General features: G+C 48.3%; 10 protein-coding genes across 10 annotated transcripts; 7 read left to right on the top strand and 3 right to left on the bottom strand.

Annotated features, from left to right (window-relative positions):
* Nucleotides 1-8: 8 nt before the first annotated feature.
* Nucleotides 9-1,907, bottom strand: N7533_003614 (fungal specific transcription factor domain-containing protein; the record flags this gene model as incomplete). Its single annotated transcript, XM_057100264.1, has 8 exons — nucleotides 9-257; nucleotides 314-626; nucleotides 690-1,156; nucleotides 1,210-1,401; nucleotides 1,451-1,465; nucleotides 1,517-1,553; nucleotides 1,758-1,782; nucleotides 1,835-1,907. The coding sequence occupies 8 exons, from the start codon at nucleotides 1,905-1,907 to the stop codon at nucleotides 9-11; spliced, it is 1,371 nt and encodes a 456-aa protein (XP_056962952.1).
* A 3,958-nt stretch (nucleotides 1,908-5,865) lies between these two features.
* Nucleotides 5,866-6,615, top strand: N7533_003613 (uncharacterized protein; the record flags this gene model as incomplete). The annotated part of the gene is made up of 1 exon (XM_057100263.1): nucleotides 5,866-6,615. The coding sequence occupies one exon, from the start codon at nucleotides 5,866-5,868 to the stop codon at nucleotides 6,613-6,615; it is 750 nt and encodes a 249-aa protein (XP_056962951.1).
* A 379-nt stretch (nucleotides 6,616-6,994) lies between these two features.
* On the top strand, nucleotides 6,995-7,960 carry N7533_003612 (alpha/beta hydrolase; the record flags this gene model as incomplete). The annotated part of the gene is made up of 1 exon (XM_057100262.1): nucleotides 6,995-7,960. One exon carries the CDS (start codon nucleotides 6,995-6,997, stop codon nucleotides 7,958-7,960), a length of 966 nt encoding a protein of 321 aa, XP_056962950.1.
* A 300-nt stretch (nucleotides 7,961-8,260) lies between these two features.
* Nucleotides 8,261-13,264, top strand: N7533_003611 (NACHT-domain-containing protein; the record flags this gene model as incomplete). The annotated part of the gene is made up of 4 exons (XM_057100261.1): nucleotides 8,261-8,564; nucleotides 8,626-8,780; nucleotides 8,856-10,877; nucleotides 10,967-13,264. 4 exons carry the CDS (start codon nucleotides 8,261-8,263, stop codon nucleotides 13,262-13,264), a joined length of 4,779 nt encoding a protein of 1,592 aa, XP_056962949.1.
* A 136-nt stretch (nucleotides 13,265-13,400) lies between these two features.
* N7533_003610 (uncharacterized protein) lies at nucleotides 13,401-14,276 on the bottom strand (the record flags this gene model as incomplete). Its single annotated transcript, XM_057100260.1, has 2 exons — nucleotides 13,401-13,794; nucleotides 13,897-14,276. The coding sequence occupies 2 exons, from the start codon at nucleotides 14,274-14,276 to the stop codon at nucleotides 13,401-13,403; spliced, it is 774 nt and encodes a 257-aa protein (XP_056962948.1).
* A 1,051-nt stretch (nucleotides 14,277-15,327) lies between these two features.
* On the bottom strand, nucleotides 15,328-16,485 carry N7533_003609 (40S ribosomal protein uS5; the record flags this gene model as incomplete). The annotated part of the gene is made up of 3 exons (XM_057100259.1): nucleotides 15,328-15,585; nucleotides 15,682-15,939; nucleotides 16,222-16,485. 3 exons carry the CDS (start codon nucleotides 16,483-16,485, stop codon nucleotides 15,328-15,330), a joined length of 780 nt encoding a protein of 259 aa, XP_056962947.1.
* Nucleotides 16,486-17,174: 689 nt separating this feature from the next.
* N7533_003608 (Mpv17/PMP22 family protein) lies at nucleotides 17,175-17,965 on the top strand (the record flags this gene model as incomplete). The annotated part of the gene is made up of 5 exons (XM_057100258.1): nucleotides 17,175-17,185; nucleotides 17,240-17,294; nucleotides 17,347-17,452; nucleotides 17,546-17,851; nucleotides 17,922-17,965. 5 exons carry the CDS (start codon nucleotides 17,175-17,177, stop codon nucleotides 17,963-17,965), a joined length of 522 nt encoding a protein of 173 aa, XP_056962946.1.
* Nucleotides 17,966-18,576: 611 nt separating this feature from the next.
* N7533_003607 (eukaryotic translation initiation factor 4E) lies at nucleotides 18,577-19,434 on the top strand (the record flags this gene model as incomplete). Its single annotated transcript, XM_057100257.1, has 4 exons — nucleotides 18,577-18,716; nucleotides 18,739-18,745; nucleotides 18,815-18,886; nucleotides 18,967-19,434. The coding sequence occupies 4 exons, from the start codon at nucleotides 18,577-18,579 to the stop codon at nucleotides 19,432-19,434; spliced, it is 687 nt and encodes a 228-aa protein (XP_056962945.1).
* Nucleotides 19,435-20,899: 1,465 nt separating this feature from the next.
* Nucleotides 20,900-22,623, top strand: xanG (cytochrome P450 monooxygenase xanG; the record flags this gene model as incomplete). Its single annotated transcript, XM_057100256.1, has 3 exons — nucleotides 20,900-21,496; nucleotides 21,599-22,441; nucleotides 22,534-22,623. The coding sequence occupies 3 exons, from the start codon at nucleotides 20,900-20,902 to the stop codon at nucleotides 22,621-22,623; spliced, it is 1,530 nt and encodes a 509-aa protein (XP_056962944.1).
* A 371-nt stretch (nucleotides 22,624-22,994) lies between these two features.
* N7533_003605 (uncharacterized protein) lies at nucleotides 22,995-23,642 on the top strand (the record flags this gene model as incomplete). Its single annotated transcript, XM_057100255.1, has 1 exon — nucleotides 22,995-23,642. The coding sequence occupies one exon, from the start codon at nucleotides 22,995-22,997 to the stop codon at nucleotides 23,640-23,642; it is 648 nt and encodes a 215-aa protein (XP_056962943.1).
* Between the last annotated feature and the right edge of the window lie 731 nt (nucleotides 23,643-24,373).

The raw sequence follows: 24,373 nt of genomic DNA, 5'->3' as shown, positions 1-24,373 counted from the left end.
GACCCCGCTCAGCATACAAAGAAAATCGTCACATTATTGGCGGACCATAAAGTCAGTTTCTTGAGATACATGCGCTGCGAAGAGATCAATGTGACCTGACAAGTCGCCCGCAAAAAGACCTGCCAAATCAAAAGCTTCCGAAAAGCCATCATCGACGGAAGGGGCACAAAAGTCTCCACTGAGAAGATGGGGGGGGGCTCATTGTTTACATCTAATTGTGATTTTGGGTCTTGGAATAACGGATGTGAACTCTTTGACTGTATAAATCAGTAGCAGTTAGTGCTTGAATTGCCAAAGGTAGGCTTTGACGTACAAGGTCTTGCTGGTTTCCTTCAAATTCTTCTCTTGGGTGCGAATGACTGTGAGTATATGAGGTATTTGAAAATCCCAGTGTCGCTGCTGGAATATTGGCGTTCATATCTTTTATGTAATCACGAGCGATTTGAGTCAAATCCGAGAGAAGCGCGGTTTGAAAGCGCCCATTCGACGAGACTTCAAGACGGCAGAAATATCCGGCGGCCACGCCTAGCAATGCAATATTCGTCTTCGTTTCCGCGTGGGAGGGGTGATGAACTACAAAATCGAATAGTATAAAGATAGCGGACAATGGAACTGTGAGAAGAGTTCTTGCCAGAAATCAGTAGATGTTTTCATCACTTGAAATGGCAATCGGGAGAGGAGACACTGACGAGACTGGGGTGTAGGCTTCCAAGTCAATGTATCTTGTGAGATCAATGATCGCACGAGAAGTGTGCAGAAGCCTTTGTTCAGCTTCTTGTCTTTTGTGACTTGACTCCTCAGGCAAAACACTCAGTTTTAATCGAGCCAGGGCAATAACTGAGCTATAGTACTGGAAGTTAATTTTCAGCTTTGTCTCCGCTGATAGGATTCCCAGTCCAACAGAATGTAGGCTAGACCCGGGCCGGAAGTGCTCGGGAATGGATTGTTTCCATTTTTCAAGCTCAAGCTCAAAGTCGTCAATAGCGGGAACTAAGAGACTAGGCGATATCAATGTGGCACTTATCGTGAACAGGGCACTCTGGGCTTTGGATAGCAGCCGGCTAAACCGACACATTGCGCGGAAGTAATCAAAGCCGCCAAACATCGCCTCTGGGATTTTGGGGACTGGTGTGCCAATATTCGAGTCAACGATGACCTATCCCCATCAGTCGTTCGAATTGACGTCTCGGAGAAGGCGCAATGACCTACAGAGTCCCTATCGCAAATGAACGACTGCGTTTTTTCCAATATATAGACCACCCAGTATATTCGCTGGCACAAATCAATATTCTCGCCATCGTGGATAGCTCGATTAAGACCGAGCGTCTGCACAACCCTGGCTGCGTGAGTCGTAAGCGATTTTTCAATGTTAATGCAGGAAGTGTTGCGGGCGAAGATAGCCTGATTTTTGTCAGCACGGAATTCGTATAGACAGACTGGATTCTACGACCATTGCAATCGCGGCCTATTTTCGGTTGAGTCAGCACGCTGTCAGGTTTTAAGAAAGGTTCCTTACCTGAGCATGGCCTAAAGTCTCCTTGGAAGCGATGATTCTAGAGTAACTATGAAATGCAACTTCGAATAGCCTCCAGGATGTCCCTTGACCTGGATGAAAGCATGCTCTTTCTTGACGTTGGCAACCAAGTGCAAGCACTGCATGATATAAAGCCGAGAAAAGCGCGCTTTCTTGACAATGTTGGCGGCATCGGCTATCGAGAGCTTTTTGCTCAAAATCAATCCAGTGTAAGAAAGGGTACATCGGGTGCACGTATTCGAAGTATGCTAGATTGAATTAATAAAGAAGTTTACAGCGCAGTTCAATTTGGAAACGCACAGGAGCAGTATGCAGCGGCACTGGCGGTGTCTATCTCAACATGCGTTGAGATATTTAGAGGCCCTGCATTCATTTGACTGTCCGCAGGGCGAATATCGTGACTCACTCGGGCCTGCGTTGTATCAACTAGCCCTTTAAAAAAATCCCGAAACCTCGTGTGACCTAGAATATGACAAATGGACGTTATCTTGCGATCGGAAAATACAGCAATATTAGAGCTTCCAGCTGCTTTTTGTTAGCGATGGCAGATAGTGGGCCTGTTTCCCAAGGGACAGGCCTACCGTGTTGATCATGAGCCTGGTGTTTCCTCGTCAGAATTTCGTTCAGTGAAAAGGTTTGGAGAATTCAGACCTTCAATAATGAACTTTCGGTTCGGCGATCTCCGGGCAACGCTTCATCCTCCAGTAGATGGTCCACGAAGAGCTTCGTTGGTGTGGTAGCGATAGCCGTTGTCCGGACTTCCGCTGGAGCCACGTCCCACGTGGAAGTGATCTGTGGATCAGTATCACGCTCTGTGGAAACTTCTTCGAGTCAGAGTGCACGACGACGAGCTCGCAAAATTTCATGTTACTTCATTGAAGCGACTCACCACTATTGGTTCGTTGGGACTGACGAATACGACTTTCGTTTTTATCCCTTTGCTTCCGTGGTCTGAAATAGCATGGGACGTTACGGTTCTAGCGCTTGATATGAGCATGGATGAGACAGCAGTGGCTCACTCCTGAGAAAATTACCGTGCATTTCAGACAAGCTCGAGCGTTGATATCAGCAGGCACTATATTGCGTTCGATGTATTTAATTTGGGCAAATCATCTGTTGAGGGAGCAAAGTGGTGAATCTTACTTTCGCATCTTACTTTTCGAGCCTTGCACTCATTGCAAGATCTGGATAGTTTGATGACCGGCGCCATGATATGATTGATGGCAAGAAAGAAGTTAATCACCACGATGACAGTTTGCCCGCAGGAAACGGGGATAAGAACAGAGGGAGAACATCACACGTGATACTTTGTGTCTGTCGGACACTGAACACGTCGGGTACCAGTAAATCCGTCCCGAGGCAGCCCTATTAGTAATCTGCAGTCTTAGCTTGCCAGTGCGCACGAACAAAAATACCAGACTGTAACGCCTGCAAGATTCTTTAGTTGGCTGGTTGCTTAGATTACGATCCACGTCATGGTCCGACAAAAGCCGTACCGAAAGTCCTTTGCAGGACCATTCCCTTTTCTAGGGGCCGAAGCGCATAGATTGGTCATGTCACTCGATGACTATAGGGGTACACTTCCAAAGCGATGTGTGAATACTTCAAATAAGTCACTGTACTACTTTATGCTGCATACTGTCTCGTCTGGTTATGCGCATACTGGAAGGTCTCGCTCGTAGCCAGATATATCAGAGATGCGGAAGATGCGGATACGACGGTCCGAGAATTACCACGGGACATAGACACACCTCACACCACTTAAGCAGTGCCGACTGCGGGATATATTTCCCATCTTTAAAAAGTCTCAACTAAGATTGGGCCTGTGAATTAGCTTTCACGTCCAAATCTGTTTTATCTTTCTCAAATAAGTTGATGTGTGCTTGAGTGATCACATCCACACAGGTGGTTATAGTGTCTCGAATAAGCTCCCTTTTCTCGGGAGCGGGCGCTGCCATAAATTCTTAGCTCATCGCGAGACCCTCGAATATAGAAGCTTTCGGGTCTATTTTCCAGAACAGGCCTCTCATACTATGCTACTGCTTTTTGGCATATTACGTTGCTAGTCAAATTATCGGGAATAGGGTGTACAGTTTCCTACAAGATAGCTCACATAAACAAGATGAAAATAATACTTCTTCCACTCTTCGGAACAACACCAGGTAGTCATAATCATAAGAGCTTGTGGTAAACATTGATCCTCAATAGCCAAGGGACCAAAAACAGTGCTCCCTACTTCGGAAGGTGGCGAGTATCTCCAAAGCTGTGTCCCCGGCTTCTACCGCATTCAGCGAAGGCGGTGGGGACCGGAAATGTTCAATCCCATTTAGTGCGAGTGGTCCTATTTGCAATTTGCTTTCCTTTGTATCGTAATAATAGATTATCGATGGATGGTTTCAGGTTGATCTCCAATCAGTTTCATCTTCCTGCTATGTATTTAGCCTCATTTCTCCCTCTGGATAATCTGGTGGAATCCATACCTCTGAGCTATATCAATGGCCCCGTGGCGAATAAGTATATTATGTCCCTAAGGCGGTTCAGATACACCTTCGTCTGGAGGGTCCAAAAATTGCTCCAAGGGCAAACTAAGCTTTTTAATTGCTTAGTTATACAGTGCCCCTTTTTCCTCCAGTAAATCAGGCTCTCTCACGGGTGTAGAATGAGGTCTTGGCCAAATAAAAGTGCTTTCTGAGCAATTTTCGTTTGATCCGATCCTTCACTTCTACAAGTTTTGGTAATCCAGTGAATTGGATGTTTAAGATTCATATTTCGTCCGAGGATCAAGCCCAGGATCAAGGACAGCATTCTTCCAGCGTATCCGTTCCTTCCGGCAATCGTGCTTCAGACCTTGGATACTCTCTTGATTATGAGGTTGACAAATAGACGTTGAATTTGCAAAAACCAAAGCGATCTGAATTCGAGGTGGTGGCGGCGCTTGTTTAAAACCCACGAGATGGGACGAAAGTATCCATTGAAAGCGATGCTCGTCTCGCTGTACCGCATCCATGAGGCCTCATTCGCGTTCCAAAATACCAGATTTTGGGAATTAGTTGGCCGGAGAGCCTGAGGGGTTTAGACATGGCAAAGCACCATGGTTGCGGTGTGATCAGTGGTCTTGTCGCCATTGATCATAATCCGCACTCCGAGGATCTTGGTCGCAAGGCCTAGGATTTGGATGGCCTTTTAACGATGTGTCCAACGATGAAGAAGACCGACCAGCGGACCGGCAAAGGCCATAGCGAGAGCGAAGGTGCTGCAATAATATACACAGCTCTGAAAGGTCCATGGTTTGGAGACATAAACATGTGAGCTCCAGTATAGACTCCGCATTTGGCCAGAAAATGTGCAAGTATCAGTGAGAAGACGAAGCTGGAGGAAGTTTGTGTTTCCTACTTTCGTAGAAAGTGCCAATCATGAGAGACATCAAAAAGGTCTTGTTGAAGATCAAGCGGCGCGGAGCACTTGGTACTCGTGACCAACAAATCTCATAAACAACGTACACGATTAGCAATAGACCACCCATGATCATCATGGTGATGAGCGAGAGATTGCGCCAAACACCGTTTGCATAGGACCTGAAAGAAGATGGAAGAAGAATAAGAGACCACCCAAAGCCCAGGAGGACTGAGCCAAACGCATCAATCTATACGAGGCTATCTTGGAGCGCTTGATGCCATGATCGGGAAGGTTGTGTGGCACGAATCATCATACTTTGATGGTCAGGCTTCGGTTCCTTGACACCATCCGTCACTTCGTTTCTGGAAACTTCAAAAAGAACAAAATGCATGCCTTTATCCTAAATTGTCTTACGATTAAGCCATATCAGGGTTACGATGATATGTATTTTATCTATCTATCAAAAAAAGGTTAATAAGGCATTGAGTAGAAATTACAGCACTAATCTAGAGGCACTAAGCCCTCTCAAACTCTGTATACATTGACGGCAGTATACCAATGACTACCTTGTGCCAGAGACGCTAGGCGCGCTTCAACTGCCGAGGATAGGATGTTGAGCACTTGGATGATCCTAAAAGGCTATGTTGTCTCGTTCTGAAACCCCCGTACGTGAAATTCCAAAGGCACATAATATTTGATGTAATTAAGATGAATACTTGAAGGAATAGTTTCCTGCTACTTGTCCAGATCATTAAAACATGATCATTTCCTGGTCTACGTTATACCTCATTTTTCGTCATCGAGTGGTGGACTCGGCATTTGGACGGTATTAGTATCTTCTTGGGAACCTTTTTTCCCCGCACCAGTTGGCGACTCCCCAATATTCGCAACAAAAAGATATCATTTGAATTCATCCACACCTCAAATTCTCGACAATGTTGGCCTGGCTTATAATTCCCCTCTATGAAGCGACTGACGCCTTGCTCGACCAGTGCGGCTCATTCAACTCTGTGCAAAAGCTCCGATTGTCGATGATCAGATACCACGCCCGACATGACTCAAATGAAGTCAAAAGGAAGAGATATGAGAGTTCCCCAGAACTCTGGAGCATCGCAGTCTTTAAGCTCATCGAATACGATTTGCACCTTCGAGAATTGACACAGAGAGAAGAAGTCATTCGACACCAGCATCGGGCACTCAAACTCTTAGGCTCTCAGAGCTCGTGGGAAGAGTATATGAAGTACTCGAAGATGCTGGATAAGATTGCCAAGGAATACAGGGAGGGAGAACGAAACTACTACTATCTAGAAGCTTCTCTCCTAAATGGACCTGTGACGCGAGCATATTCCAAAAATCGCGAGAACCCGAGATGGTATCTTCACAAAGAACTTCGAAACGATTGTGCCGGAAAGGGGGGATGCTGTGGTCGGGATTGTGGATGCTGCCAGAATCGCCCTATCATCCCGGGAAGGGTAAAAGGGGTTGGTCATTGCACATTGGAGTGCGGGTGTTGCAATCGAAATCGTGGCTTTGAATTGACTTCGGTAGAAAAGAAACGGATCGTGAAGATAGGACTGGATACATTGAATGATGACAGGAACCGGACTTACCGACGTCGGCTCCTTGAGGTGTTTCTAAGTGGCGTTGAGTCCACAAAGAAAGCAGCTCCCAATTGGCGAGGATGATAATCGACTGGCTTTGAGAACGTTTACGCACTGCAAGGTTTTATTGAACTTGATGAAATGGTGGTTGAGGGAAATTTGCCCTGATTGCTTAATTGGTGGAATGTGAGAAATACTTGAAGAACCGAGGAATGCTATAATTGCTTCAAATGTCTACTTCGGGTGCATTCCGGTCTTTGTATTACTGTAATATACCCGTGGGCTAAGATTGAAGTGATCTTTGTGTGTATTGTAATGAAACTAGGACAGCAATCAGCTTATCGCCGAGGTAAATCACCATGTTCCACGCGGTTCTCAAATTTGGGAAAGCAAGTGGGTTATATTTAAACCCCTCTTTAGAGGTTCTTCTAGGAGAGCTTTCCATCCAACCAATATCAAAAGTATGGCGAACGCAGGAATTGAGCGGCGCGTCGACATCCAAATCCCATCCACTTCCGATGACATGATGTGTGGATGGCTTTATTCATCAGACCATTTCACATCTTTAAATCCCGGACCAGCTATAGTTCTAGCCCACGGACTAGGCGGAACGAAGGAGCTGAAGCTTGATGTTTATGCCGACAAATTCAACCAACTAGGATACACGTGTGTTGTATTCGATTACCGCTGCAATGGAGGGTCTCAGGGTCTACCAAGAGCATTGATTGACTGGTCTAAGCAGCAAGAGGACTGGAAATCCGCCATTGAATTTACACGTCGATTGGAGAATGTTGATACCAATCAAGTGGGGTTGTTTGGAACATCCTTTAGTGGAGGACATGTTATCGAGCTAGCCGCGAGAGGTGCGAATATCAAGGCTGTCATATCACAATGCCCCTTTACAGATGGTTGGAAGAGTTCCCTCCGCACCGGAATTTCTAAGATGCCCAAGATGACAGCACTCGGTCTTATGGACTCACTTTTTGGGTCTGATCACAATCCAGTCACTGTATCCCTTACGGGGAAACCTGGCGATGGTAATACATTCCCCTTCTTCGCCTTTTTTCACACGCTGATTTATGACACAGCTGCGCTTATGAGTGCTCCCGATGTCCTCACCGACTTTACACAACTCATTCCACCAGGTCACCAAATTCAGGAGAGGGTCCCAGCTCGCTTGATATTGAAAATGCCCCTTCTAAGGCCAGGCTCATATACCTCGGATATTCAATGTCCCATTCTCTTCGCTATATGCGGAAAGGACTCGGTGGCTCCTGCAGATGCGACCTTAGAATATGCGAAGAAAGCACCGAAGGGGGTAGTCAAGTGGTATGAAGATATAGGCCACTTTGAGATTTATTATGGGGATGCGTACCAGAAGGCCATGCAAGACTATGTATCTTTCCTCCAAGAATATCTGCCAATTTAGGATTAGCCTCATGAGTTGAGCAACCATTGGGCACTAATTAATCATCCCCACTTCTCGCTTACCTCGCAATTTCTCAAGGCCTGAACTTGAAGGCAAATAAACAATAAGCGGCGGCGAATGTAAGATTTATTTTCTCAATTGCAAAGGCATTATGGAATGAGGAATAGCAATGGACATAGCTTCAGCCATTCCAGTCAACCATACTCCGAAGTCTGATTAGCTGCAGTCAATAGACCTCCGTTTGTCGGCCCCCACTCTTCTTTTCAGCTGCCCACCTGGGCATCCAACCCCTCCGCCAGCATGGCAGAGGACAAGCTACGCAGGCGACTCAAATCTTTCTTCAGAAAGGACGCTTCAGGTAAATCATTTCTGACTAATAAAGAGGAAGAATCCGGATCACCCTCTCCGTCTGTGCATTCGGCCGATCTACCGATTCGTACCACGACGAGTGATTCGAGAACTCAACCAGCAGCCAACCAGCTAACACCCGGTGTGGAGCATGGGGAAATATCTCTCTGGGACAAGGCATATGATTCATTGAGGAATGACAAGCCAGAGCTAGTCTCCTTATATGAGGACCTGCTTTCCCGAGTCCTCAACAACGGTTAGTGTTGATATATTGTCCTTTCGGGCCAAGAAAAGACTAACAACCAACCAATCTGTAGCGAAAGCAAAAAACTCAATATCTCAACCTAATCAAACGAATGATACATCTCAGATACCTAACGAGATCCCCCAGAATGACACAATTGCGCGGCATGAAAAGCTTAGCCAAGTTACGGAGCTCGGGCTACAATACGTGGAAGATCGCGCGGCCAAGGTTACCATTCTCGGCCATAAGATCCTTCTCTGAGACGCAGCTTCCAATGTCGCCGTCGCTGTCAAATGGGCGCAGGAGTTAGTGAAAGATGCCATCAAAGACGTCCCATATGCGCCCGCGGTCATGGCAGGGATTGCGTTGATACTTCCACTTCTCAAGAACCCAGCGACGGTTGAGGCTGCAAACAATGAGGGTTTCACATATGTGACATCACAAATGCGATACTATATTGCCATGGAAGGACTTCTTTTGCCCGACATAAAAGCTGATGTAAAAAGTGATCTCACGGAAAGAGTAATTGATTTGTACAAAAGCATCATTGATTTTCAACTGCAGAGCGTGATCAGATTCTATCACAGTCGGACCAAAAACTATTTTCGAAGCGTCTTCAAGTACGATAACTGGACTGATATGGTGAAAAATATCCAGACCAGCGAAACTGAGCTCCATCAGAAGCTAGAGCAGGTCGCATCGAGGGTCAATATTGAGCTACTCGACAAGCTCTCTCGGGAAGCCCAAGCCTCAAGACAGGAGTTGGCCAATATAATTGGCGAGATTCAGGAGCTGGTCAAGATTTCTCGCGGCATAGCCGAGCAATGGTCAGAAGCCGAGAATCGACGATGTCGTGAGACACTACAAGCGACTGATCCGAGTCTTGACAAAGATCGCATTGAGGAAAGCAAGGGTGGCCTTTTGAAAGACTGCTATACTTGGATCCTTGAACATACTGAATTTCAGAGATGGAGTCTTGGAGATTATGGACAGATGCTGTGGATTAAAGGGGATCCCGGAAAGGGCAAAACGATGCTAGTTTGTGGAATAATCGATGAACTGTCGCAGCCAGGCTCGCAAGACACCATACTCTCTTATTTCTTCTGCCAGGCGACACACGATACTATCAACAACGCTGCGGCTGTGCTTCGCGGACTTATCTACATGCTTGTTCGACAGCAGCCCTCACTTCTTGAACATATTCGCGACACCTCTTTTGAAGGTCTGAATGCTTGGACTGCCCTTTCGAAGGCTTTTACCAAGATCATCGAAGATATAGAGTCAGAAAGCATCTTCTTAATTATTGATGCGCTCGATGAGTGCATCATTGGCCTAGACAGTCTACTCTCCTTCATTTCGCAAAAGTCCGCCCAGCATCCAAAGGTCAAATGGCTTGTCTCTAGTCGAAACTGGCCACGAATTGATAAAGATCTTGAGGGTGCTGCGGAGATCAAGCTTAGGCTAGAACTAAATGAAAGTTCCGTCTCGGTCGCTGTGCAAAGATTCACTGAGTACAAGATCAATTGGCTGGCTGAGAGGAACAAATACAGTACAGAAACTCGTGATTTTGTTCGCAGATATCTTCTCTCAAATGCTAGAGGTACCTTTCTATGGGTATCCTTGGTTTGCAAAGAGCTCAGCAGCATCGACAGGTGGAATGTTCAGAAGAGAATTGTGGAATTCCCACCAGATCTCGATGAATTATACAAACGTATGCTCTCACAAGTCTGCGAGTCAGATAATTCTCAGATCTGCATGGCTTTCCTTGGTGTCATTTCCATGGTTTATCGCCCCCTCAACCTAGAGGAACTGGTTACTCTCGTCGAGATTCCCGAGGAGCTCCGAGGTGATCATGAGGCTGTTGGGGAAATTATCAGACTTTGCGGCTCTTTCTTAACCCTGAGAGGTCATACAGTCTCGCTGGTCCACCAGTCTGCAAAAGACTTTCTGTTAAGTCGAGCTTCACCGCAACTATATCCGGATGGCACAGAAGTTATACATCATGGAATCTTTCTCCGGTCTTTACAAACAATTTCTCGTGTCCTTAAAGAGGACATATACGATATTAGGGACCCTGCCTTCGACATTCTGGATTTAAAAGCCCACGACCCAGATCCATTAGCACCGGCTAAATACGCCTGCATTCATTGGGTTGACCATCTAAGCAGTTGGAAATCTGCCTCAAGCACACTGGGTCGACAAGACGATACCTTGATTGAATTATTTTTCACAAAAAACCTACTTCATTGGATCGAGGCTCTGTCTCTCATCCGGAACCTTCCTGGCGGGATAGACTCCATGTTGCGGCTCGGGGATATGATCAAGGTTTGTCCACTACTACACTACTACCAAGACATCTCATCTGGATGCGAAAACTGGTTTCTTTCTGTAATAATCTAACTTCGTTAATTTAGGGAGACACTGGCATTTCTCATCTCAGCAACCGCGCACAGGATGCGTCTCGATTCATGATCTACCACAGGCAAATAATCGATCAGCACCCACTCCAAATATACGCATCTTCGCTGATATTCAGTCCAATACAGAGCATTACCAAGACCCAATTCAAGCCATTGAGTTGGATTATTGGCAGCCCAGCGATAGAACAGAATTGGAGCTCCTGTCTACTCACAATCGAAAATACAAAGGATTACTCTCCCAGTCTAGAAAACATAGCTTGGTCACCCGATGGAACCCAGATCGCCTCACAAGATTATGTCGACGTCAAAATCTGGAATTCTATGACGGGTCAATGCACAGCAACTCTTCGTGGTCACACCGACCAGGTTATCGCCTTGGCCTGGTCACAAGGTGGCAGGCTTGCCTCGGCATGTCAAGCTGGGGAAGTTCGGATCTGGGATACTATCACCCACCAGTGTTCCAAAGTGTTCAAAGGCGAGGATGGCTATCTCTTTGCTCTTGTCTGGTCACCTGATGGGTCCCAAATAGCACGAACAACAATACCAGTCTCTTGGACTCCCAATTACGTCATGCTCAAGAAGATCGACTGGAGACAGGAAGGTCTGGTCTGGGACACGGTTACTGGAGAGGAAATCTCGAATGTCAGGCCGTTTCTCTCGTTGGGTTGGTCGATGGGTAGATTTCTAACTATCTCTCCTCTCGGAGTCGATGGTGTTTCCATTCAAGAATTCGCAACCGGACAGGAAGTATGTGTTTTGAAAGACACTCTAGATCAAGAGTACTCTTCTGCTCCCTTTGAGAAGGTATTCTGGGGACCAGATCAAATCGCGATAAGCCATCACACCCATATCAATATTTGGGACATCAAAACCTGCACGCTCGTATCCACGCTCCGGTATCTTCCTGGAGATATGTCTTCTCCAATCACTACGCTATCTTGGTCCCAAGACGGGATAAGGATCGCATCTGGGAATGCCAAAATGACAGCAGTGTACATCTGGGACGAGAGGTCTACACAGGAAACGCTGCTTTTTGAACACAGAGGTTCGACTCACACTCTTTTATGGTCACCTAATAGCACAAAGCTGGCATCCTGCTCGCAGGATGGGGCAATTCGAATCTGGGATCCTGCATTTGGTGAAAGTGCTACTACTACTACCTCTACGGCTCTTGATCTCCATCCAGAGCCGGTTAAAAAGTTGACGTGGTCGCCAAACTTGAAATACTTAGTATCGTCGTCGCCTCTCGCAGATGATACCAATGGATCTCGTTGGACTAACTGGACTACCTGTAAGGTCTGGGATCCTTCAACTAGTCAATGTCTACTCAACCGTGAGTCAGTGGGAAGCCATACCTGGTCACCGGATGGCAATAGAATTGCCCTAATGACTGAACACGGCATCGAAATGCACAGCCTCGAGAACGCGACATACAATTCTATGTCGAAATCGCCTGGTTTCAACTCCCCTCCCAGCCAAGCCTTCAGTCCGCATTGTCTATTGGCTTGGTCACACCACGGAGACACGCTAGCATGCTCATGGCTCACCGGTATCACTAGCTTCTGGAGTGTAACGAGCGATTTCTCACTTGGAGCTCTTGATCAAGATGTGAAATTCTTCGATAAAGCATCTCCAGAAAAACCTTCTCTCTGGTCTAACGCATCTCGTCACATCCAAGCTCTATCCTGGTCTGAAGATGACAGCGCCCTTGCGATAGCAGCAACAGATGAAATCAAGATCTTGGACATGAAAACAAATCAATGGACAATAAGCATTGGCGATCAATCGCCGCTCCCGGAATCGGAATTCAGAACGCTAGCGTGGTCGAAGGATGGAACTCGAATCGCAGCATCGGGCTATCATTGGGTCAAAATGTGGTCGGTAGCAGGTGATCTTCTGGCAAATATTGAGATACCTCGACTTGAATCTCGCGGATGTCTCGTTGGAAACATTCCGGGAGAGACGTGCTACATAAGCCACATTGATGATGTCCAGTTCGATGGCTCAAGTCGGGATAGATTGCGGGTTGTTTATGACGAGATCTATACGAGCTACTATCAATTACCTGATGTTCTCCCAGATACTGATCCCTTGGCCCATTTCTCTCAGCCAATCCTCGGGTATGGCTGGGACTCTGTTGGAAACTGGATCACGTATGAAGGAACACGAATTCTCAAGGTACCCGCAGAATACCGAGTTCAAGAGTGGGCAGCTGCCACTGTTGGAGGAAAGCTTGCTTTGGGTTGTCGATCAGGTCAGGTTTTGATATTCCAATTTTCCCATTCGCCATGAATGGAAGAAGCTGTGACGACTTCCATGATTTATTCTTTAAACCACCACACGAATACATGATCCATAGTCCATTAACGTATACTATAATCCATTAACTACTACAATTAAAGTCAAAAAACGAACCCTCTCACCCTACCTACTTGTTCATCCTAGAATAAGCCGGAGGCGGCTCATCCAGCACCGAGACTCCCTCCGAGCCTCTCTCTAACGCCTTCGACAATCTCCTCTTTTTCCAAAACCTCCACCCAAAGAATCCCCCAAGCCCCAGCAGAACAGCACCCACCGCAACACCAATCCCAATACCCGCCTTCTCTTTAGTACTGAGCACCTTCTTAGGCATAGGCAATTTGAAAGATTCCGTCGGAACAGGAACAGCCGAAGAATCACTAGCCTGGAAACGAATCTGAATAGCCGAAGCCGTAGCGCCCCAGATAGTTGTCTGAATTGAAATCGTCGAATCAGAGTACGTGATTGTCGAAGGACTATTGAATGTTTTGGCGCAGTAGTCTTGGAACATACAATCGAAGCCACTATAATATCAATTATGTCAACACCTACAAATGAACCGCATCCACAACTTGAAGAAATAAAAAAGCGCCCATCGATCTACCGCGAGAACAAAGGAAATTTACCTCGGACAGCAAATCTCAGTAGTAGTAACCCTCTGCGTCACCGTAGGCAAAGTACAAGCCTTATAACCCGACGGACATTGTCCGGGACTATAATAGCGATCGGCTTTCCAGCCCTCCGGCGCACAGTCGTCGCCATTCGGGCCATCAACGCCCTGTATCAGATACGGTAGGCCATAGTATGCGCTGGTGTGTGTGGTAAAGCATGAAGTAGGAGGGGTGAAGACTGTCGTGAGAGGACCCGCGTTGGAAGTCCGCGTGGAGTCGGGCCTGTTGGCACTAGAGCTTGACCAGGATGCGGCGTCAAAGGAGAGGGAGGAGGTGAATAGAGTTGATAAGACAAAGAAATGGGAAAGTACATTAAAGGTCAGAGTTGACCTCATTCTGGCATCTTATACAAGTACCGCGTGCTGGCTCCGTTGCTGGACAACGCGACACTAGTATGCTGTATACTTCACACCTGTTGTGTAATCAATTAGGCAGTCCGTAAGTAATTCGAATCAACTACCTTATTATTCACTATTCCGCTACTTATATTTACGTCTGAAAAAACCAAGATCCATGTAGATCACGCTTGGACGGCTCCCACACCTCGTATTCCGCCCTATTTCGCGCCGGAGAAATCAACCCAGAACCGCTTAAATGGCCCGGGTTGGAGTCAAAGCAAAGAGCCGGGCGCTGGACTCCCCCGGTTGCCCTGCTGCGGTTCATGGCGCAGGCGCTGTCCTGGCGGATGTCTAGCCTATAACGGTGGTATGATACGAGGTTCCGAGTCGACTTAGGGTTTTCAAGGGTCTTTGCATGATTCATGGGGATGTGTGTTGGAGAGTCGGCTGGGTTACGTTACTAGTATCTGAGCTGGTTGGGTTGAATTATCACCGTAGATATGTGCTAGCAGATAATAGACCCTATAGGCTGATCAACTTGAGAGTATTAAGGTAGAGGGATGGAATGTGAAGGCGGTAGAACCCATGTTGACGAGCTATTGATGCCGATGGATTGATTACATTCAGTGAACCGTGACTGACCAGTACCTTTTTACCCACCAGGGTAAGAATAAGAATACTAGTACTAGTACTGCGAACTTGAAGATCCACAGGGCCATGACTTGCATTTCAGATCCAATCTAGTTGAGGCCTGGACCTCTACGAGATATAGATCCCCACTTCCAGACCATCTGGGCAGTCTATGTCTTTCATACACTACTCTCTAACATCTACAACAGAAAAAAAATGATGGTAGATGGCTGACTTCGCTATTTTTGTAATCCCATCCCGATAAATACATCCAAAGGACACCTCGTCCGAGCCCGGGGGGGGATACCTCAAATCATACCCGCAAGCCATTTTTCGTCATCTAGCGCAGAGAGAAAATTTGGGGGTGTGTGTAAAGAAACTCGGAACTAAATCATGCATCGTCGCAAATCGCACTCCTCTAGTACTTCTTGCCCTGGCGGAGGACATCACCGAACTCCTCGAGAGGGGAGCGGATGAGCTTAGTGTCCTTCCACAGGTTGGGGGTGAGGAAACCGTAGGTGTTGACGACGGCAACGAAGGTGGCCTTGAGGGTGTTCTCGAGGGTCTTGGTGGAGCCGGAGGAGGAGGTGTAGGCATCCTCAACACCAGCGAGCTGGAGGAGACGCTTGACGGCGGGGGAGGCGACAAGGCCGGTACCACGGGGGGCGGGGATGAGCTGATGGAAAATGGATTAGTGGGGTTCAAGGGGGAAAAATATCTGGATTGATTCCCTTGATTGGGATAATTCCAGCGGGGTTGAGGGTATACATACACGGACGGAGACGGAACCACACTTGCCGGACTGCTTAACGGGCAGAGAGTGAGGCTCACCAAGGTTGGAACCCCAGTAACCGCGACGGACGGGGAGGACAGCGAGCTTGGCAATGGTGATGGCGGCACGGATGGCAGTGGCGACTTCCTTGGAGGTCTTGATACCGAGACCGATGTGGCCCTCGGAGTCACCGATGAGGACGATGGCCTTGAAGCGGGTACGCTGACCGGCACGGGTCTGCTTCTGGACGGGCTTGATCTGTAGGTGGGAAATCGGATTAGCAATTGTGTTCGGTTCGGTTCGGTTTGGATTCGAGTGTGCGACTGCTTTGCGATGCAATGACGCAGATGGGTGACGGGCCAATTGGTGGATGCTGCAGCATAGCATACTGTCGCATTTTGATGTTGATGTTTCCGGTTGTTCATGCTGGTGTTGTCCTCCTGCTGCAGCTTCCAGTCCAATTGGTGTCTCTCATCGCATGATCACAGTTCGCAGTTCGCAGTCGCATTCGATTCGATTCGATGTTGTTGTGGATCGCACCTTCATAACCTCATCCTTGAGCTTGGGCAGGAAGAAGTCGACAATCTGGTACTCCTTGATGGGGAGAGAGTGCAGGTAGATCTGCTCCATGGAGGTGATCTTGCCGGCCTTGACGAGACGGCCGAGCTTGGTGACGGGCTGCCACTCCTTCTCCTCCTGCTTTCCACCACGACGGCCACGGCCACGGCCACGACCGCGACGGTCACCACCACGGTCGCCGCGCGAGCCAAATCCTCCACGTCCACGGGGAGCAGCGTCAGCCATTTTGGATGTATGTAGGGGCGACGAAAGCGAATTTGTCGATAGAGGGTCGAATGGTCGAACTTCACGGGCAGCGGTTAGCACCAAAATTTCGGGCGGAGGTGGGCTAAGCGAGCGTGTCCAGTGCCCTACGCACCCTAGCCCTAACTCCCGATTTGGAAGAGGGACGGTCACATGATTATAACCAGGGCATATCATGGGATATCATGTGATGATATCCTATCAGTGCTGACTACACACAGTCACCTGACCTGATCCGGGGAACCCTTGAAAACCTGCTTGGCTTGCACTTGCCATCATGATGCATCAGTAAATACAGGATAAATACTACATACAGGATACTACATCTACACAACATGACACTATTTATTCCTTTTACTGTCCCCTAAACAGTGCCCTGACAAACTACATTTAATTACTCTTTACTCTATATACCATACTATATTGTACTATACACTACACAGCTTGTTCCGATCCCAATCGAGTCTCCCGACGCGGCTGCATTTCCCCTTTGGGAAGCGATAGCCCTCCCCTCGATCCCCTCGACTCCGACTCCGCAATTTAAACATGCGGGCCCGCCTCTGCCTTCCTTGACTTCATTTTCATTACTTGACTTGACTTTCTTTCTCCTTTACTCTTTTTCAATCCCACTTACTCTCTCTCTCTACCTCACACCCTCCCTCATACTCACCATGTTGCGCTGGTTCGTTCCACGGTACTCCTTCTCCGAGGGAAACGAAATACTGACTTCATTCAGGTACCAGTCCAAGTTGGCCAAGCGCCCCATCCTCACTGCCAGTATCACCAGTGCTGTACATTTCCCCCTTCGACCCTCCTTCATTCTTTCGCTAATCGCAATCTCAGGTCCTCTTCGCCTCCGGTGACACCCTCGCCCAGCAAGCCGTTGACCGCCGCGGTCTCGAGAAGCACGACTTTGCCCGCACCGGGCGCATGGCCCTTTACGGCGGAGGTACGACATTTCCCCAATCACCTTCTCCTCTCCTTCACAAGAGTGCAAGAGCGTAAGATCGCAAGAATTGTTTCTAACGTCCTCTTCTCTTAGCTGTCTTCGGCCCCGTCGCGACCAAATGGTTCGGTATCCTGCAGCGTCATGTCGTTCTCAACAGCACCTTGACCACCACTCTTGCCCGTGTCGGCTGTGACCAGTTTATCTTCGCCCCGGTCCAATTGACCGCTTTCCTTTCCTCGATGGCCATTATGGAGGGTAGTTCTCCACTCGAGAAGTTGAAGCACTCCTGGTTGCCAGCCTACAAGGCCAATTGTATGGTCTGGCCGTTTGTGCAAGGCGTCAACTTTACATTCGTGCCATTGGAGTTGCGTGTGTTGGTGGTGAATGTGGTCAGCTTGGGTGAGTATTCCTATTCTATCTTTTGCTCTCTCTTGATGGGTCTGAACTAATTTATTTACCTATTTTCCAGGCTGGAACTGCTTCCTCAGCTTGATGAACAGCGATGAGGCGTAATAGGCATGTGATATTCATAGCTATCCCCCATACCCGTCATCTTCATGTGCATTGTTTGCGATCATCGGCATATAGAGGTTTTGTCTTTTGATTCCCCGGCTGTTTGGTTTGGTTTGGTTTGTTCATCGGTCTGGTATATATTGTACTATGTATTCAATTTTTTACAATTTTAGCGAGTACTGGAGATAATTAGAATAAATTATTCAAACTAGTACTCAGTTTCAATTCAAATGGCATACTTCCTAGTATTAATTCATACTCAAGGTCAAGTTGTAAGCAGTGTTTAAGTCTACCACTATTAGTACCTACCGCTCCTCCCAAAAAGGAAAGGCAGTTTTTGTGGTCCGCATCGCCCGACGAACTTCAAGTTCAGCGAGAATTTTGAAATTTCCCGACCACTCACTTGTTTCTAGTACCAACTTCTGCCTGGTGCAGATTCAATCCTTTCAGTCACCTTCACTCGAGTCTTCAACTTGAAGTTGTTCGAGTCCTTCATCTCCTTGTGCCCACCGACGGCACCTTCCCGGCCCGAAAATCTTCCCCCTCCGCCTTCGCCTTCTTAGCACAACTTCACCTCTCCCACCCCTCACCCCATCACAACTTCACCCACCATGGCTGCCGTGGAGAATGGTCACCCCGTGACGGACGAGAATGCCGTCCCTGCGGTCTCCGCCTCGACGGACGAGGTCACCGTCTTCCATGACCCCGAGAACTTCAACGTGAAGCACCCTCTCATGCACGAGTGGACTCTGTGGTTCACCAAGCCCCCCCAGTGGAAAGGTAACCCGCGACCCTATCAGTACTAACAAACACTGCGCAAGCCATCGCTAACACACATTCCACTAACAGGGCGATAACTGGAACGACCTGCTCAAGGAAGTCGTCACATTCAACTCCGTCGAAGAATTCTGGGGCATCTACGTATGACCGCACCCTCCCACCCATTACCCAACCCACTCCATCCTCTTCACCCACGAGCCCATCCTAACTAACACCACCAGAACAACATCACCCCCACCTCCGAACTCGGCCTCAAAGCCGACTACCACCTCTTCAAGAAGGGCGTACGACCCGAATGGGAAGATCCCCAGAACAAGCACGGCGGCAAATGGTCATACCAATTCAAAGACAAGCGCTCCGTCCCCATCGACGACCTCTGGCTACACGCACAGCTCGCCGCCATCGGCGAGACCCTCGAGCAAGACGCCGACAACGAAGTCATGGGCGTGGTGGTCAACGTGCGCAAGGGCTTCTACCGAGTCGGCCTGTGGACCCGCACCGTCGGCAAGAGCATCCAGGGCGACAAGAGCACCCGCACACCCGCGCAGGGCAAGGATATCCTCGAGGCAATCGGTCGTCGGTTCAAGGAGGTTCTCCGTCTCAAGGAGGCGGATGTGGTCGAGTTCTCTGGACACACTGACTCTGCGCACAGTGGTAGCACCCGTGCCAAGGCCAAGTACACTGTCTAGACGAATTAGAGCCCCGAGGAGGTGTGGCAGTACTGCTGGCTAGACTTGCGCTGCACTGTGCTTTGCTGGCTGGCTAGCTGTGACGCCCGGTGGATGGATAGATGGCGCGGGGGACGTCCACGGGCGTTTCATGATTGATGGGACCCTCTGGTCCTGGAGTGAAAGTGAGAGTGAAAGTGAAAGTGAAAAGTGATGATATCCAGTTATGTTACTGCTGCGAATAAGCAGCGACGACCTGATTGCTTGCGACATGTATCTTACCCTTAACAACGCATTTTATGAGGCATATGTCGTGCGTGGCTGGTGCTGGTCCGTGTTTATGGTTTCATAGTTCAATACTTAAGTTTACTGGACATTCCGCGTTCAGATAATGGTTCTAGTAGCTGTGTACTGGTGGTAGATTACCTAGGTAGGTAGCTAGACCTCGGTCGTGACGTACTCAAACTTTGAAGTTCTGATTTGGTGGACTAAGAGACACTAGGGGGGTACTAAGTGCTAGGCCGCCCGGTTTATATATCTGCCCAGGCCCCGAGGTAGATCCCCACCTGTCTGCCACCTGCGGGCAATGCCTATTGTACCTAGGTAGCCTGAGCTTGACTACTACTAGTACTGACTTCAAGTTGAGGTTAACTTGAATTCTGTGCAAATCTGGTAAAAATATATACATAAATTCCAACCGCCTTATCATGACGTTACTAGTTCTTGTACTACTACCTAGGTAGGTAAGCTCTAGTCAGATCGCAATGCCAGCCAAAGAACTTCCAACTTCCAAGGTTGAAAGCTAGTAGTACTATACCTAGATATAGAGCATTGCCCACCTGGGCACCTGCCAGTGGGCAGGGTGATTCAAGTTCAAGTTCTCCATCAAATTTCAACTTAAATTTGAACCCGTCAACCTTAGAACCACCTGGTATGGATGTCCTCCAGGCATATATATAAGTATTACGAATAGTGGTACAGGACTTGGAGGTTCCAAGGTTAGATCAACCAAACTTGTATTCTTTTACATAAATTATGACCTTGGAACACTAGTACTGGGTGGTTATACTTTAATCTCGAAAAGCGCGCAAGCTCACTAAAGATATTAGTATAGGACTGGAGTATGCTCGTCCACAATCTTCCGAGTCCAAGTCTTATGCCGCACAAACCTTCCAAGGCTGGAAATCGACTCAAGTCTAGCCACCATGGTGATACAGAATCTCAGCTCAGCTGCACCGTCAGCATGTTCCACTGGATTTCAATAGCTATTGACATAGTATCCGACTCGGTTCATTCCGGCTGTGAAGCCTCGTTGAAGCGGGGGTAGTCAGCACACCTGGCCGATACGCACAACGGCAACGACTATCAAAAGGCTGCTCAGATGAACTGAAACTCCATACTTTCAAGTTCCAGTCCCCTCTCTCATCTCCAATTCCCAGGTGCAAGTTTTTCATACTATCGATTTCTCTTCCACCACTCCTTCACCATGGACTGGTCCCTCCTAAGCCTTGCCCGTGGTGGCCTAGCAATCCTCCTCTCCCTCCTCCTAATATTATACTGGTACATCCGGATACCAAACGACATGCCAAAAAACATCCCAACAGTCCCAATCTACATCTCAATAATGGGACTATGGAGCGACATGGGCCAAGACGACATCTACGACAAATGGCTGCGTCCAAAGCTAGAAAAATACGGCGCGGTGAAGATCTGGTTCGCTGGACGGTGGAATGTCCTCGCCACCAGACCCAAGTTACTGGTCGACATGTTCCGGCACGAAGACGTGTATGCAAAGGCAGGGTCCCAAAAGAAGATTCCCTGGAGTGTGATTGCTTCGCTGGTTGGGGATAATATCATCAATGCGCATGGGGAGAATTGGAAATTGTATACTTCGATTATGAAGCCCGGGTTGCAGAGGCGGATTACGGACTCGGGGCCCTTGCTGATGAAGTCGCGTCGGTTTGTGGATGTTCTTATTGAAGAGCAGGGGAAATTGGGTGAAGGAGGAATAATGGTCAATCCAATTATTCAACGCTGGGCGTTGAGTTGCATGGGGATCAGTTTTATGAATGTTGATTTAGAGGTATGTCGCATCCACCATATACTATCCACCACCTGCAGAATATATCAACTTCAAGTTGAACATCATTAATCTGAACACTACTAACCTGAACACCAACGGAAGTGCCTCGAAAAACCCAATCAACGCCTCGAACAACTCCAAACAATCATCAAAAAGACCCTCTTCAAACCACTCTTCTTCAACTTCCCCGATCTAGACCGCTACCCAACCCTCTTCCCCCAACGCGCAACAGCCTTCACAATAATGCAAGAATTCGGCGACCTCCTCGTCGAAACAGTCCGCCAACGAGTCCAAACCACCGACGCCGACGGGCTCCAAGTAGTCGACGGACTCGACAAAGCCCTCTCAACAGGAACAATCAGCACAGAGCAATACCGCGCAAACCTAAAAGTAACCTTCCTAACCGCCCACGAAAACGCCCAACAACTCCTAAACAGCGCAATCTGGGTCCTAGGTTCCAACACCTCTATCCAAGACACCCTCCGCACGGAAATACTATCACTAGCAACGGCCAACCCAACAACAGACCAACTAAACAGCCTCCCTTACCTCTACGCCGTCATTCTCGAACTCCTTCGCCTCTACCCGCCCGTTTCACAGCTCATAAACCGCGTCACGACATCTTCTGCCGTTCTGGGCGGCGAAATCGCTATCCCGGATCATACGTGGGTGGGATGGAATGCGTATGGGGTACACACGGACCCGAACGTATGGGGTAGTGATGCGAGGATCTTCCGGCCTGAACGGTGGGGGGACGATGTGAAGGGGATTCATAACGCAGTGCGGAGTAAAACGGTGCAGTGTCATTTTATTGCATTTAATGCGCATTCGAGGAAGTGTTTGGGGCAGGGGTTTGCTGTGTTGCAGATGAAGGTTTGTTTGTTTGAGATGGTTAGACGGATTGTTTGGGTTGTTGATCCTGGGTATGAGTTGAAATTGACTTCGGTGAGTTCTGTTCTGACTGTTCTGTTCTTGTTCTGGTTATGCTAGTATAATTTGGGTTTCAAGTTACTTTTTGGCTGATATTTTGTCTTTAGGGCGGGATTATGGCTCCTTTGGGGTTGAGGGCTATTGTGAAGGAGAGGGTGGGTGAGATGGAGACAGAAAAGGAGGGAGAGCAGGGGTAGAAGATGCAATGATGACAGAGGAATAATTACTAGTAGCCGTGTAATGATATACTAGTAGTGCTAGTAGTATGAGATGTCTGTATTTGGACGTGGAAAGAACTATACTGGATACTATCTGGGGTCAGCTGGTAGACACACCTTTGGTCTCTATACACCGAAACTGAATTCAATCAACCTTGATATCGGCAGATATTATCTCATAAAGGTCACACGACTGTATGATAGTAGCGAGAGTTCGTCCCAACTCAAACGGCACTGCGCCATAACTCTATATCTGCTCACAACGTCCCCTACACTCCGAACCATGTACTCCGAGCCCTGCAAAACCACAACCGCTCCAACTTGAACCAGAACTCACCAGTATCTACACAATGAGTCCAATAATCTACAAAGTGGCCGTCCTAATATTCCACGGCGCAGACATCCTCGACTTCACCGGACCAATCGAGATCCTCTCCCACGTCTCAAGCAGATACAAGGACAAAGAGAAAGGCGAAGACAGCGACATCAGTGAACCTCCCCACGGAGATGGACACCCAATCTTCGAAATCACGACCATCGCCCGCGATGAAACCATCACAACAAGCTGCTCAACGAAGATAAAAGCAGACATGCTCCTATCAACCGCCTACTCAATAATCAACACCTTTGACATCCTCATTGTGCCCGGCGCCGCACCAAAGCTGATTCACGCTCTGATCGAACACGAGACGCCAGAGAAAGATCTCGTCCGCGCATACGCCCGGACAAACCTGTCCCGACACCGAATCATCTTCTCCATATGCACGGGGGCATTCTTGCTCGGTGCAGCGGGGATTCTACCAGGGACGACGGTGACGACGCACCAACATGCACTAGAAGTGTTGCGGGGGATCTGCGCCAGCGGCAACGGCAACGGCAACGGCAACGGGACGAAAGATATACCGCAAATTGTCCGACGACGATTCGTGGACGGTGGATATGTGCGTGAATCGCGGGTTCAGGTAGTGACAGCTGGGGGGGGATTAGTTCCGGGCTAGACGCGACGTTTTATATTGTATGTTTGTTAGCTGGGGCGGAGACGGCGTCGTGGATTGCGAGGGTGATGGAGTATGGGTGGAGGGAGCCGGAGAGTGGGCTTTGGCCGAGGGGGTTTGCTGGACCGCGATCGTATTTGGGTAGACCATAGGCAGAAAGGATATCTTGCCCTGGCCCTAGTCTTCGGAAGCTACGGAGTAGATACCATTCAAATATCCGGTGTGGTTGTTCTGCTCCACTTTGTAATTGCGGATGTCTGACTGGAAAGGGAAGATGTCTGACTCCACTGGGTTTGGCGTTGGCGAATACGGATGGCTGATGATGTCGCCATTGAACAGCGATTTCGGAGGAGGAGGAGGAGTCAAAGTAGTCGGGGTAGAGAAGAGCTGTGGTTAATTCTGGCTAAGAACCGAGACGAGGGCGAGTGTGTGAAAATTTGTGTGTGTGTGAGAGAGGAGGAGTGGAAGAGTGTGTGGTGGTTGAGAGGAAAGTGCGGATGCAGTCATGTGCGCGATCTTCAACGTTCAGCCTCATCTTTTTAGGATTCATTCACAGGAAGATCACTATTCGAGCTCCAGTCAGGGCTGATTTTTTGCTAATCTGTGCCAATCTGTACCAATTCTTACTATTCTTACCTATTCTCCCCAATTGTGCCTGCCAATCCTTGCCCAGCCTGGGCACTCTTGGCCGCTTCTTACTCCCTCCAGTTGGCCACGCCCTTCACAGAAGCTAA

Source organism: Penicillium manginii (assembly GCF_028828005.1).
Source record: "Penicillium manginii strain IBT 31320 chromosome Unknown utg000003l:1.0-959480.0:1.0-959601.0, whole genome shotgun sequence".
NCBI lineage: Eukaryota > Fungi > Ascomycota > Eurotiomycetes > Eurotiales > Aspergillaceae > Penicillium > Penicillium manginii.
This window is presented reverse-complemented; position numbering and strand designations above follow the sequence as displayed.